This window comes from Sitophilus oryzae, unplaced genomic scaffold (assembly GCF_002938485.1).
Source record: "Sitophilus oryzae breed Bouriz unplaced genomic scaffold, Soryzae_2.0 scaffold_41_pilon_pilon, whole genome shotgun sequence".
NCBI lineage: Eukaryota > Metazoa > Arthropoda > Insecta > Coleoptera > Curculionidae > Sitophilus > Sitophilus oryzae.
Window position 1 is genome coordinate 7,016,828 of NW_022146996.1, and position 15,985 is coordinate 7,032,812.

Consider the following 15,985-nt stretch of genomic DNA (forward strand, 5'->3'; position numbering starts at 1 on the left):
CTAGGTGAACAGCCCAAGACGCAACTCTGCCCCAATTTAACCATCTTCGTATCTATTACGGTTTCCGAGATACTAATTGCTCGTACCTCGAATTTGTAGCACCCTGTATAGATACTATATTTTCTATGGTATAAGTACATTTTATCATTTTGTATTTACAAGGTTTACGAAATACTAAATAAGATTTTGTTCCAATATTTTAGTAATAAATCCATTAATTCAGTTGACCAAGGATTTGACAAGTAGGTATGTAATATCTGAATTAGGTACTACAGAACTTAATACAAACATGTAAGTTTTCTAAAGTAGATCAAATGACACATCACACCAACACTGCTAAGGTGGTTTACATTTATTATTTTTCCATAAATGCAAGCCTGTCATTAATATTTACATTTTTTTACATGTTGACACCTTTATCTACCAATTACTCAACCATTTGTGTAGCCTGTATCGAAACAAGATATGTCTAGTATACCAACTTCCCTACTTGTCAACTCTAAATCATAATTCTATAGAAAATTAACTATAAATGCAACTGTTTGGGGACTCTGAATATACTGCTTTAGGTACTACTTTGATGCTTTGTCATCAGAAATCAGGAGCGTTACAATAATATTTAAGTTATTATTTTCATATTAACTCAATTGTATCATATTAAATACTAGTTCTTATCAGTGGCGATGCGTGGTTCGATACTTTGGGGACGCATAACCTTAGAAAAACAAATTGTCACGCGACCAAGCCCAAATTTGTCTCTACTTGGGCTATTAAATTGTCAATCTTATGCTGCAAATTAAAAATATAATATTTATGAAAAAATCTAAACTCCGCCAACTAAAATTTTAAATAATGCACATGCACTAATGATATTTTTGTAGTTCGAAAAATCGGAAGTCCCAATACGACGCTGAAAATTCCAACTGCAATCTGCAAGTGCACAGATTAGATGTGCACACGGTCCAGCTTAATGACGTATTAAGTTAAGATCTAAAAAGTCGCCGGACGCCGATGACGCCGTATAATAAAATCTGATGAAAGATGACAACACTCGTTGGAATTAGCAAGTTACGCATCTTCTATATACAGGGTGTCCCAGAAATAAGTGCAAATATTTTAAGGGGTGGTAGATCTCGATAAATGAAACATATTTTCTCTTTATCGTTTTTCAAATAAATCCAAAATAACGAAGTTATTTTACTTTAAAAATTTCCAAAAAAAATTATTTTTTGTTAAAATTTTGAGAACCACTGGATCTTTTTTGGTGTTTCTTTCTTGTAAATTTAATCTAATACCTATGTTGCCTGTAAAATTTTCATAAATTTTTTTTCGCAAAGAAAATCCTCGTAGGTATGTTTCTGGTTTGGTTGAACTATACTACCAGTTAAAATACTTGCACTTATTTCTAGGACGCCCTGTATAATGATTAAGAATTTTGTTTATAAATGAATAGATAGTTTTAAGAAATTCGCTTTTTCGCGAAGTTTTTGTGGACTATTTTCAAGTCTATGACGAATATTTTTTAGCTACAACATAAAACTATTATATTTTAAAATAAAAGAAAATATATTGAAGATACTACGCTACTGTATTTCTGTTATAAAAATTTCTTATAGAGCCAAAGATAAAATTTCATTCATTTCTATAAAACAATGAAGGCATAAGAAAACAAAAACACAAAAAAAATGACAACATATCATATTGCCATTAATAATTCATGAAGAAGACATGCTAAAATATGTTTTGCTGTTGGAAAGTAATATTAAAAAAAATTGAGGGAAGTTCATATATCTTGGAAATTCTGTACCTAACCAGTACTTAAAAAGAGAAAGAAAAAGATGCGATAGAACGAAAAAGATGGATGAAAACATCGCAAATATACGAATATATTGATGTATAAAAATATCGCATAGAAAATATCGATGTATCATCGTAACATCGATATTACATCGAACATGGTAGGTATAAAATAAAATATAAATAGCTTATACTTTAAAACAGAATTTTTAGGAATAGTACCATATCATCACCACCATATTGCTATGGTATCACACACTAGATGGCACTCTCGGTATATTTTTACTTAATTAGATAGAAAATGACACTCTGATTAAAATGACATACATATGTCAACTTTTGACATTTTCGCTTAAAAAACAGAATTGTATTTTAAATTTCAATCTAGAGTTCCATGACTGTGTTAAAAACACTAATTTTTAATCAAGGAGCCGAAAATTGGTTTTGCTCGTCTAATGTTTTTCGTGTCTTGTCCTAGCCGGTTAAAAGATGCCCAAATCGTATTTTTAGTCATATCTCAATTTTTTCAAATGGAACAAGTGTGGCTCGTTGGTATATTTGGAAAAAACGTTTTTTGTGTAGTCAAACTGTAGTTAGGAACCACATGTTACAATTTCAAATAAATCATATGCGAAAATGTCAAAAGTTGACATATGATTGACATGTCATTCTATTCAGAGTGTCATTTTCTATCGAATAAAGTAGAAATATACCGAGGGTGACATTTAAAAAATCAAAAGTTGTAGTCGTTTCCGGTGAAGGAAGTGACCAAAAACAATGAATATGTCAATCAATCCTAATTTATGTCATATACTAACATACCAAATCTTCTTTACTTATGTGAAAAATAAAAAAGTTATAGGGGTCAGCCACTTTTAAGACACTCCGGTATTAAATATGCTCGAAAAACGGTATCAGCCATGGCTATAAAATGAAGATCACTTTCATTTTATATATAAAATTATGGAGAATGTCATCGATGTTCATTTTCAAGCCAACTGGAAGCCATTTTTTTCAATCATATGGAATAACATTTTACTGATCAGATCAATAGTGTCATCTGATGTCATCCATAAATATAGTTTCAAACTTTCCTGATCCTATACGTTCCAAACATCGATGTTTGACAAACATTGATGTATAATTCCCATCCTTAGATAAAACACAATACATACACACGGACATTACCTAAACCATAAAGAGATCTGAACGGTAGCTAATTAAATGTAGGGTGTAATTTTAAGAGCAATAACTAATTACGATTTAATTACAAACGGTACTCCCTTATGTTACTTGACACTATAAATACAGCAGAAATTACGTGCGAATTGAGTTGTTTGAATACTCGTCTAAATTCCAGTTAGCTTTAAACTAAATTATGTTCGTTCTGGGTTTATAATTTCTCCTTATGATGCTTACCATATAATCTTATATAACTGTCTTACTTTTGTTGAGTTTCTTATTTCCTAACTTTTAGAAGAAGACTTAGGAAATGTTGGAAACTCATACATTCGATGAATGATGATAAAATAAAAAGATAATCCAATAATTAAAGCTTATAAAGCTACCAGGAAGCCAATAGAAGTCATCACAAGTTTTACAAGTTATATTTTTTGACGTTTAATTTCAAAATAAACTAAATAATGTAGGTTTCTATTTGAGAAAAAAACAGTTATGTGACAGTCAATGCCATAAGACTTAAAAAGATATTATTATTTTAGCCAAATAGATGCATTAAGGTTTATTCTCACATGTCAACCACGTCTCAGTTCCGTTGTCGTACCGTCTCAGTTTCATTTGGTGCATCTCTACGGCATTCATACATACCTCAAGAATTATTGTTCTCCGATTGGAGTTAGTTGAAGTAGCTTTCAATGAAAATTTACAAAAAAAATACTAATTTTACAGAACACGATTTAGCTGTAGCCCATAATGAGAAAGAAGAGGCGACTGCAATCCGAAAGAAGTAGGAAAATTTAGGGAGAATTCCATATGCTTTTTAATCGATGATGAAACCAAATTCCAACTCAAATTCTATAAGTATTTTAGAAGGTTTTTAAGGAAAAGTTAAGGAGGTTAAGGAAAAGCGTTTTATATACACCTTAATAATATAGAGCCCCTATTAAAAAAATACTCACTAGAGAAATGCTATTTTTGTGTAAAATTTACAAGCTTCTTACAAAAAAATGTCAATCAAACTAATTGAGCAAGAAAGTATCATCGACAACAAATTTAAATTATAGTTAAACAGACTAGATTATTTCAAATAATCTACTTGTGAAAAATACTTTGGATGATGCCTTGCAGGTTCATAGATGAACTCCGTTGCAATTAAATTTTCAGCTTCAGTTAAATTTTCGCCGCGTAGATTTGGTTATAATAGATAGGCAGAAAGATGAGCAGGTCTTAAACATTTACTTGCCTGTTTATTCAGAATTGCACACATTTTCTTGTTTTCCGACCTAGCAACGGATGAATCTGATACTTTGCTACATAATATAGACCTTATTTCAAAAAAGCAGGTAAAAACTTTTGAACGTCAGAAATATCTGGGCTATCATCAACTGCTAAGCTTTTTAATGAGTGTTTAGTTTCCAAAAAGCTTATTAGACAAGAAATACAGCAGCTTCATCTTGTTTTCACCAAAAAAAAAGAGTAGAGCGGGCAATATTTCCAATGTTACTGATCTTGCGGTAATATTACGTAATATTACGAAAATTACCGGTAATATTACCGCGGTAATATTACCCTTTACATTTAATGACAGTGGACAGGGCTACTCGATGTTCAGTCGTTAATACACACCGCCCGGAACAGAGAAGCAATGGAAAATGTTACCGCAAACATCCATTAATAGATCTGCACTAGAAGAAGAAGACATCTAATGCAGTGTCATTTTTTTCAGAAAAAATATAGGTACATTTTGGTTTTTAAAAATCTTTCAGTGGCAAAACCAGATTTTCTATAAATTTTACATTGCCCAAACATTTACACTTTTAAATGTTCAATTAAGCAACAAAATATTGTTTCCCAAAAAAAATGTATTCAAATAATATAATATTGGCAAACGCTCATAAAATACAGAACACAACATCAGTAAGAAAAATTCCAAAATTGCAATGGAAACCTGATAAAATCATTATAGAAATTAAAGAAATTATGTAATTATTGACTCAAATACACAAACTGCATTACACCTGCATCTGTAAACGTTAGCAACATGTTGTTATCGTATCTTTATTTATTTAAAAAGTCAAACACAACTATCGATAAACGGCAGAATATTATGTATTGTACCTAATATAATATAATAATTGTGATAAGGTAGGAATTATTATTTACTAGTATCACCATACAGATTGTACATTCATACAGGGTGATGGCCTATCGAAAACGTTCCGCAAGGCATAACGGCCAGGTTAATTTTTTCTTCAGAAAATTCAAAAACACGTCAATTTTGTTTGTGAGGGGGACAACTTTTGCCCCAAAAATGATTGCAAAATCTTCAACCCTCTAAGCGGGGGTGTCATACCCCAACTTTTTTTAAATGGGAAGGGGGGTCAAGTGGTACCGCAATGAAAAGGGCTTTTTATTCTCTCTACTTTCCCTACTTCGTTTTTGAAAATCGGTCGAGTCATTGAGAAAATATGAAGGATTGAAATTTGAAAAGTTTATTTAAACATTTATCAGAGTAAATGATAAGGATAAATTCCTTCGACCAATTTGCTGTTTTTTCTTATTATTTCTAGATGTTTACGCATTTTTTCACTTGCCACAAGGTTGAACGATCAGGTGCGACAGTTGCTAGATAGCTGTTCTGTGACTTGTGCGTTGAAGTTCTTCTCAATATCGTTAAACTTTTTAACAATTATGGTGTACTCACTTGCAGAAAAAGTGGAAATAATCGAACTTTATTTTAAAAATAATGATTGTAGCAATCGGGTTCCGCAGATATTCAATGAATGCCATCCTGAAAAACACCTTTATGGCAAAATTGTTCGCGAGTTAGTAGCAAAATTTCGCGAAACTGGTTCCGTTATGAATAAAAAGAGGCAGAGGGAAAACCCTGTAGTAAATGAAGCTATGGAGGTATTCGTATTGGGCCAAGTTGCCATGGATACCAAGTTGCCATGGTACGCTGAGTACAAGAAAATTAGCCAATGCAAAATTAGCCGGCGTGAATCGTACCAGTGTCCAAACGATATTAAAAAAACACAAGTTCCACCCGTACAAAATTCAGTTGGTACAAGAACTCAACGAAGACGATTTTGATCGTCGCTTGCAATTTTGTGAAACTGTGAGTGAACGAGTGGCGAATGATAATAATTTCCTATTTAATGTGTGTCTTTCGGATGAGTGTACTTTCTTTTTGAACGGTGTAGTTAATTAGCATAACTGTCGGTACTGGGCTGAGGGGTTTTTCACGAGGTGCACACACAAAACCCTTAGAAATTGAACGTGTGGGCTGGTATTTTTGGAAATTCTATTTTAGGTCAGTTTAACGATATTGAGAAGAACTTCAACGCACAAGTCACAGAACAGCTATCTAGCAACTGCCGCACCTGATCGTTCAACCTTGTGGCAAGTGAAAAAATGCGTAAACATCTAGAAATAATAAGAAAAAAACAGCAAATTGGTCGAAGGAATTTATCCTTATCATTTACTCTGATAAATGTTTAAATAAACTTTTCAAATTTCAATCCTTTATATTTTCTCAATGACTCGACCGATTTTCAAAAATTAAGCCCGAAAGTATAGAGAATAAAAAGCCCTTTTCATTGCGGTACCACTTGACCCCCCTTCCCATTTGAAAAAAGTTGGGGGATGACACCCCCGCTTAGAGGGTTGGAAATTTTGCAATCATTTTTGGGGCAAAAGTTGTCCCCCTCACAAACAAAATTGACGTGTTTTTGGATTTTTTGAAACAAAAAATATCCTGGCCGTTATGCCTTGCGGAACGTTTCCGATGGGCCACCCTGTATTAAGAAATAGTACATTGAAATAAGAAAGACTGAAACGTCATTGAAGCCGCTTTTTATTGATTTTTGTGTTAATTTTTTATTATTTTTTGTCTATTTTATAATTGGTTTTATCAGTTATGCATAGTGTGTGGATCCAGAAAGACATCGTGTCATAACTTGAATTACAGTGATAGTGTGAGATTGTTATGAATCTTGAAAAGAAGTCGGAAAATAGATACTAATGCAGACTGTTGATTGTTGTCATATTAAAAACAGGGACAGTAATAAAAGAAAGCAGCAAAATAATAAAAGAAGTGCAAATATTTTCGGGGCTGTTTGATGTCGATCAAAGAAACATATTTTCTCTTTACCGTTTTTCAAATAGGTCCAAAATAATCCAGTTATTTTACTTTGAAAATTAAAAATTATACACTGAGATACAAAAAAAGCAACAGAAATTTTGGTCAAATTTAAAATGTTATATTTTTGTCATTTTTAGCCCTATTTGGAAGAATTGTTTTAGCAAACTGTATATAATCATATCAACTTTAATTCGTCAACTCAGTTTTTTGTAAACTTTAGTAATTGGCATATTACAGTTGAGGGTTGGAACCTTTGGTGTTACACAGCAAAATAAAAACACTAAATCACCACAATACACCAGAACACTTTTACTTTTACATTGGACGCGCGTTTCGCTAACCATGTTAGCATCATCAGCAGATGATTATAAACTAAAGTACAATCTACAAGTTGAGCGTTTATATACTCGCTCACTGAGCGCGCGTCCAGTGTAAAAGTAAAAGTGTTTTGGTGTATTGTGGTAATTGGCATATTATATTATACAGGGTTAATCGAGGTGTTGTTTTTTTATCCTAACTTTAAAACACCCTGTGCAATAATTTCGTGTGTAAATTTTCCTAAAATATAATTTTACGGTGAGAACCATGTCTCCTAAGCATTTTGTTTTTTGGATCACGTCAATGCATGCTTTGGTTAATTTTTAAGAGCGAAATGAACTGATCACGATCAATTTGCAATTTTTTCAGTTATCATTACTTTTGATGTAATTTTTTAAAAAGACAGATGGTTTTGATGACTATTGTCGTAACGTCATATTACGCTGCATCGGATACTCTATACTAAATTATAAAAAAAAAACATTGAAGACTAACGATACAGTTCTGATTTTAATAAACATTAATAACGATAACAGAAATAACAATATTAAGGAAAACATCTGTAATACTGAAATATACAAACAGAAAAAAACTGTAAAAAATACCCTAATACTTTGTATTGCCTCCCCTGGCTGCTATAACTGTCTGTATACGTTTGTTCATACTGTCATTGAGGCTGAATATCTTATTGCGTTGTTTTCCCATTGTTCTTTAAGAACCAAGCGAAGTTCATTTAGTGAATCTGGTAACGCTGCGCGACCTCTAACTCTCCTGCCAAGCATTTCCCAAACGTCGAACATGATGGGCAGTTCATAGTATCACCAAAAAGCTGCCTTGTCATAATGAAAAAAAAACTTTTTTTTGGAGAAATTGCAAATTGTTGGTGGCAAGTTCATTTCCCTCTTAAAAATTAATCAAGGAATGTATTGACATGATCCAAAAAACAGAATGCTCAGGAGACAAGGTTCTGACCCCAAAATTATATTTCAGGAAAATTTACACACGAAATTATTGCACAGGATGTGTCAAAATTAGGATAAAAAACAACCCCTCGATTAACCCTGTATAATATGCCAAATACTAAAGTTTATAAAAAAAATGAGTTTACAAATTATAGTTGATATAATTATATACAGATTGCTAAAAAAATCATGAAAATAGGGCCAAAAATAACAAAAATATAACAGTTTAAATTTAACCGAAATTTTCTCCGTTGCGTTTTTTTGCACCTGAGTGTACTTAGTACCTGAGTACCTGAGGTACCAAACCAAACCAATTTTTTTTGTATTGGATTTTTTCTGGGTTTGCCTTCTTCTAAATTTACCTGTGTTGCCATATCATCAAGATATTATGTTTCTTATATATTTTTTGGCGAAAAAAACTCATAGGCATGTTAGCAACATGTTGTAAATATACCACCTCTAGAAATATTTCCATTTATTTCAGACTCACGCTGTATAATATATGTAACTGGCTACGACTAGTAAACCGATTAATAATTAAATTATTTTTTAAAGATAACTTTTAGAGAGATAGTTTTTTCGCCACTGAAAAAAAAATCTACAAAATAAAAATATTATTTTTTGTACACCACTGCGTTGATCCAATGGATACCAATTTGTCAGTGGTATTTTACTAATAAAACAAATTTGTCCTAACCGACAAAAAATGCTTAACGTTTCCGGAGGTATATCTCCTCCCGTAGGCACGGCGCGGCGCCGGCGTCGCCGTCGCCAGAAGCAAAAAAACGAAAAGAAAAAATAAAAAACCATGTAAAATATCTAAATACAACTTTTCAAGAACACTTTAGTTTGAAGTTCTGTTAAAATTCCAGTGGCAAAAAACCAGGAAGTATTTTCAAGAAATCAACCCGCCACAAAGATATAAATATTACGTATGTTTTTTTTATTGCCTACCCCCCCCCCCCCATTTTTGCATTTCTTACTTGTTCTACTACCTAAGAGGTATGTACTAATAATTACAAATCAGTGTGGCATTTTTATTTCTTAATTTGTCACAGATTCATAAACAATATAAGTTACTCTGGCAACAATCTCAAACAGATAAATGTATCTTTAATTTATCGTATTGCAACATTCAAGAAAGAACATTCCGCGGTTCTGCTGTAAAAATACTTTCTTTCTGGCTGAGAATTTTCTGAACGCATGTCTTCCATTCTGTGTAAATTTATCATCTCGCAGCAGGTGCCACCTTGTACGATTTTGATATAAATGGTGGACTTTCCTTCGTTTATTTTTATTTATCTTTTGCAATTACGTGTAAAAATAATTTGCATAAATTAATTTTAATGCATTTTAGTGGTATTTCTATATGGTCGACGTTAAAAACATGGAATAAATAAAACATCCGAAGCCTGATTGGGTTTATTTTTAAAAGTTTTAATTAAGCTTTGAATAAATTATAGCCATTTAAAAATATGCTATTTCAGCATTGTTAAAATATTTATAAATTATTTTGTTGTTTATAAAAAGAGAATAGATATACATTCACAGCGTTGCCCACTTTTACATGTTTTCTTTCTCGTTTTATTTTAATCAAAATATTTTGGGGAACAAAAATAAATTAATTATAAATATATAAACAGTAATTATTTACATCATCAAAACTCACCTTCTTAACAGCATTTAAGGAACATAAAGTGTCATTACTACCGCTTTCCCGTTCGAAATATTCTAATAAAGTTGCGATGATTTTTTTACGGCTATTAAGCTCTCTTGTAATGTTCGACTGCAAGATCTGCTAGTAAACATTTTTAAGCCAAAGTATCGCAACACTATTTATTTAAACAAAAAACTTGTAATACAAAACTAAAGTGTCAAAACGAATGACAATGTCAGGAAATAAATAATTAAATGTGGCGGCAACTTGATATTTTTTACAGCAGAGCTACCACCTGAATCCCAATGGCGGATATTCCCTACAGTTAAATTAGAAATATTTCTATGCGTACCATTTTAAATTGAGTTTCAGCAGTAAATTCCTAATTTCGAAGTTTTTATTTTTATATTTCAAAATTTTAGAAAATATCACTTTTAGATAATTCTAAAATTGTATTATATGTAGATGTCGGAATCGGTGTCATTAATTAAAAGTTGGTATTAAAATTTTGAAAAAATAAACTCTAAATAAAATAAAAAGTTCGAAATTGTATACATACTTGTTTCTAAATTCAACATTAATTTTTGACACATATTTGTCAGTTTTAAAAAAAAACACGTGATCCTCCCGTCCACCCTACTAAAATTATCATCGTTTATCATTTTTAAGACCAATGTGAGAAAAAACTGAAATAGTTATAGAAGGACAGAAAAACATATAAAATTTGAACTAAATTTAAATAAATAAAAAAAGTCGAGTTAGGTACACCTAGGGTTTCCAAACCGGGATCCCGTTGTATGTCTATCCCTGAAATCCCGGGATTTCGACATTCTCGAAAAATGTAAATGCCCAATCTAAAATAATTCGACTTTATACACTTTAGTTTTTCCAAGATCATATTTTATTTTTATACTCAGTAAAACGTCAATATCTAGTTATATTTCCGTGTTTGCTATATTTTTTGCATGAAGATATATATATATTATATATTACATAAAAAAAGATTGTAAAATGGTTAGTTCTGCAGCGTGCTCTCGGTCAAAAATCGGGAGAAAAAAGGAAACAACTTTTACAAGACAAATCACCTACCTAACCAACTACAATAATATACATTGCGTGTAGTAAACCAATCAATAATTATGAAATTCAATTAGAATTAACTCACTTTATATTTTTTTTAAATATAAATATAAAGATACGTTATAATTAAGATACGTCAATTTCACTCAGATGTTTGAGTAGCATATCTGGTATTTTTGTTATTAAATAATTATTACAACCTTACAAATACACTTTTTAACAATTTTAATAACTAATAACATTTAGTGATAACGTAAAACAAAACCAACAAATTACTGAGTCTACCAATAAACCAAAATTTCATACATATTAACCGCCATCGCATTTGACAGCCAAGTTTGTTGGTACCACCCTTCCTTAATATTTTTATTCAAAGGTCTTTCTTTAATTATTCAACCCTCTACAACTCCTGGAAAGTAAGTTTAATTTTTATTGATTATCTCGGGTATGATCGATGATATCGATCCTTGAAGGTTGAAAAGTTACATTTCGAAAATATCTATTTACTATCCCTACCAATTATTATCCCTTTTGATCCCTATCAATTAAGTCCATTTTCCAGCTAAATACAAAATACACCCTGTCAATAACACTGACATTTTCCTCCATCTGTACAAAGAAAAAAAACAGACGAAAGAGATTGAAAGACACGAAATTTCACCTCGTTAAACACACGCAAATAATACGTCTCCATAAGAGAACCCCTGCAACCAGACAAGAGACCAGATATTTTTCTCGATATGCCCTTTAGGGCCCGTCAACGCAACTCTTACCTATGCATTCGTTCGCGTCTTTGGCAGTGGCTCTGCCCCAGGGCCTGTCGAAATGGAAGGGTTTACACCGCTCGCAGTCCTTTCCCGCCGTGTTGTGTTTACACTCGCAGGCCAATTGTCCGTCACGACCCGTCACGCACCGACTCGCGTGACCGTTACACTTGCATCGTCCTCCCACAGCGAAATCTGCCACGGCGTATTGGTGCGTCACCTGATGGTATCCGTGGATTCCGTTCGAAGCCATATCCACAGTCATGGTGGTTTTAGGGTTAACCGAAGAAGCGTCGTTGTCCGGAGCTTGCATTTCGTTCACCAGCTGAACTGACGGCTCCCTAGTCAGGTTTTCTTCATCGAAATGCTTGCTGAAGAGTTTCTCGTCGACCAAAAGGTCCAGGTTATCGGAAATGTCCTCTACAGGCATGTGAAGACGGTTGAAGATGACTCTGATGTCCGTGGCTGTTACCCAGTCTTGTAAAACGGGAGAATTGTCAAAATCAAAAGCGCTGGGTCTTCCTTCTAACGTGCTAAAAGCGATTCGAGATGATTGTCCGTAACCTAGGGAATCTCCTCCGGTATATCGATGAGCGTCGGTGCATCTAGCTTCTTGTTCGTTCGCTTTAGTTATGGTAGCCCTATTAGGCCGACCATAAACTCTTTTACATTGACTAGAGTAAAATTGGAAGGCTTGCCATGTTTTCCCGTAGTCCATGCTCTTGTATATCGCGATCGAATCAGGTTTAGGTGTATTAGGACAAAATTGCAAGCTTACATATGTTAGTTCGTATTTCTTCCCAAGACTTAGGGTTAAAGTCACGTTATCCGGAGGAGCGTCAATGGAGGTTACCGGTGGTAAAGGTTCGCTTCTCCAACAAGTCAGATTATTCGGGTTGTTCAAATCGGTTAGATGTGCAGCTGAAAATCTGCTTTTTGGTTGTTTGTCGTCGCAAATGTGGCATTGCGGTGTAGCGCCGGGTTCGGAGGCTTCACAATAATGCACCGGAGCGTGAGTACCGCAAGTCGAAGAAGCCTTCACCGGAACACCGAAGGCAGCGTTCACGAAATCCGGAATACAACGTCGGGGTCGATCTTCGTCGTAGCACGGGTCGGCGGGGGTTTGTTGCCCCTCGAACATCTTCAAGAAGTTTTCGTTGGTGGTAGCGCGAACCGACACGACACAAAACAAGACCGCGACCGCAAGTTTCAGATCCATTTTTGGTTTTTGGATTTTTATTCGAAAAGAAGATCTAAGCTCTCATAACTCGGTAAAGTTGTGGAGTAGACGAAAGTTTCGTCGTAAATTACGGACACACACAGTGTATCACTGTCTGTGTGGTGTGTTGCGTGCTGCGGCGGCCGAATAACTAGCGGACGGCGCGGCGCGAGATGTGGCGGAGCGCTGTCTGAGCGGACCGCTTCGTCTGTGAAGCACCGCCCCTCGAAGGGCGCACACCGTCCTATACGGCCTACAGTTTCCCGAGGAGCCGTATATAAGATGACTCTGGTAATTGATGATTAAGTTAATTATGGCGAATTAGTTGTGCGTCGGACGGTATCAACGTTAAGAAGTATTAAGGGAACACTTCGGAGATGCGGTTGCCAGGTATCGATTGCCGTCGAGTCTGCTCTCCGTATTAGTGGTATTAGCTGTTCTAAGTGGAAGGTCTAAGTTTTTTGATTGACTAATTAAGAAATTCTAAACAGTAACAATCAAGAAGGAAACTGAAATTAATTATTTTATAGAAATTCTTGTTTTAATAAAGTGACCAGATTTTGAGTCAATCAATAACGGACGAAGGAGGGGTGGCTTAAACAAATACATACTGGAAAATATAAAAAATTCATTCGGCCGAAAAACTCATACATACATACTGCATTTTGTAATTACCATTGATTTTAAAGAAGGTTTAGAGATCTATGTCTTTTCTGTACCTGACGTACCTGTCTACAACTCACTGACCACTTTAAATATCCTTTTAAGTATGAGCATTAAGTCCCCAAAGACAATCAAAATTCAATATACTTGGGATGTTAAAGTAGGAAATATCTCCCAAAAAAGATGTTGAAAATTTTCAACCCATTTTATATCTACTCCGTAATATAATATCATTTTTCTTTTACTCGTTAATTTGGTAAGGTAACATAATTTTGAATTGATTTAAATGTTTTTGATAGATTCAAGATTCAATTCACGGATATTTAGACGGATATTGTTGAATGACGGATCTTTTAACTAATGATGAATACCTAGCTTCTCCTATTTTCAGGATCGGGATTCCGTTTTGAAATCCCTACATAAGAACCTATAATCCCGGGATCCTGGAATCAACTCTCAGAATGAGAAATCTAATCTAAAGAAATACTTAATAAAATGCAGCTACATCTATCAAAAAGAAAATGAGAAAAGAGCTTTAATAAAATAAACGAAACCAAGTAACACATTCTTATATTTAGTAAGGAAAAAAAATGTGTGTGCACTATGTGCGCATATTTGAAGTGAAACTTCTTACTAACAGCTATCACCCGGCCGGATAGCCCTGGTAGCTGTAGTCATTAAACCAAAATACTACTACATCTATATCTCTGGCTACTATTAACTCCTACTAACCAACAATTTGTTTTGTATGATCTGTTTTTGTTTAAATGTTTTGTTCATTATTCATGTTGGGGATTTATTTTTAAATTAATGTTAATCGCTAGGCAACCAGTAAACTCATAGAATATGTGTTTCTTTTCCATAATCAAAATTGTCACTCTAAATTTTATACATATAACCAAATTGTCATTCTAAATCGCTGTTTTGTTGGACATATGTCACTTGTCTTGTCATGATTCAATTCATTATTCGAATACTCAGAATGTTGTTAACAAAACTTTCATCTTAAAATAAAATGTTAATCAATCACAATTGTTTATCTCCATCATTTACCGGATTAGTTATACAGAAATTACAGTTCAATTGCAAACAATTTATTATTTATAGTGATTTACAGTAATTTTATTAAATTATACGAATATCCTCGATGATTATGGGTTTGAACCTAACTCTAAATTCTAATTCTGAGCTGGCAAATGCGCTAGATGCTTTACCTAGACCCAGTACCGCTTTATCTATTAGGCAAGATAGGAGCTGCCTAGGCAGCTGCCTAGGGGGCGGCAGGCTGATAGGGGGGCATTTTTTTAATTAACAAATTTTACTTGTACGCCGTTTTACTTACTTATAATTTTTATTAGTTGAAGGGGGCGGCAAAATAAATGGTGCCTAGGGTACCAAATCACTTCAACGCGGCCCTACCAAGACCGATATTCAGAAGCTACAAACCTATCGGAAAATATAATTTTTGCAAAAAAAACAAAATATAGCAAACAAGGAAATATAACTATCAGATATTGACGTTCTGCTTAGTATAAATAAAATATGATCTTAAAAAGACTAAAATATATAAAGTCTAATCATTTTAGATTGGGCTTTTAATTTTTCGAGAGTTTTGCGATCCCGGATTTAATATCGAAATTTCAGCGATAAACATACACCGGGATCTCGGGATGCGGGTTTGGAAACCCTAGTTATGAGCAAATGCAAGTTAAGAAGTAGTCTTGGTTTTGCAGAGTCCAGTCTTGCGCAAGACTCTTGCAAGTCCAGTATTTTTTTAATAGATTTTTACTAGATGTACTTTCTAGATCTTTAAATAGAAAGAAAATCTTTAAATTAATGTTATATTTTTTGTAATTTAACACGCAAATTAAACTACAAGCAAAGAAATTAGAAAATTTGTGTGGCAAATATTTTTATTTTTTAATATACTGCTTTCTTTATTATTCTCTTTGAAGTTCTTTAATAATCAAATTATACCGAAAAAATAATACAAAGTATTATTTATTTGATAATACAGTAGTATTATTTATTCAATATAATATTTCTTTAACAGAACCAATTACATTAACTAAACATAAAAACGTCCATCATTATTTACATCGATTTCTGTTCTTTAATGTGTAAATGAGGAAACTGGCGGTAAATAAATGTTCTTTTATTTATTTTCTTCGTCTATATAACAAACATCGTTTGATGTAATGA

General features: G+C 33.3%; 1 protein-coding gene across 2 annotated transcripts in view; it reads right to left on the reverse strand.

Annotated features, from left to right (window-relative positions):
- LOC115885786 (netrin-1) overlaps positions 1-13,291 on the reverse strand; it is a 507,197-nt gene extending 493,906 nt beyond the window's left edge. Inside the window, exon 1 of one of the 2 annotated variants that reach the window (XR_004050782.1) lies at positions 11,911-13,291. Coding sequence is in view for 1 of the 2 variants with exons in the window: in XM_030904808.1 (XP_030760668.1) it covers positions 11,911-13,120 (1,210 nt within the window). In the remaining variant the exon portion in view is untranslated. The remainder of the gene's footprint in view (positions 1-11,910) is intronic. The other variant, XM_030904808.1, reaches the window with a different exon arrangement.
- Between the last annotated feature and the right edge of the window lie 2,694 nt (positions 13,292-15,985).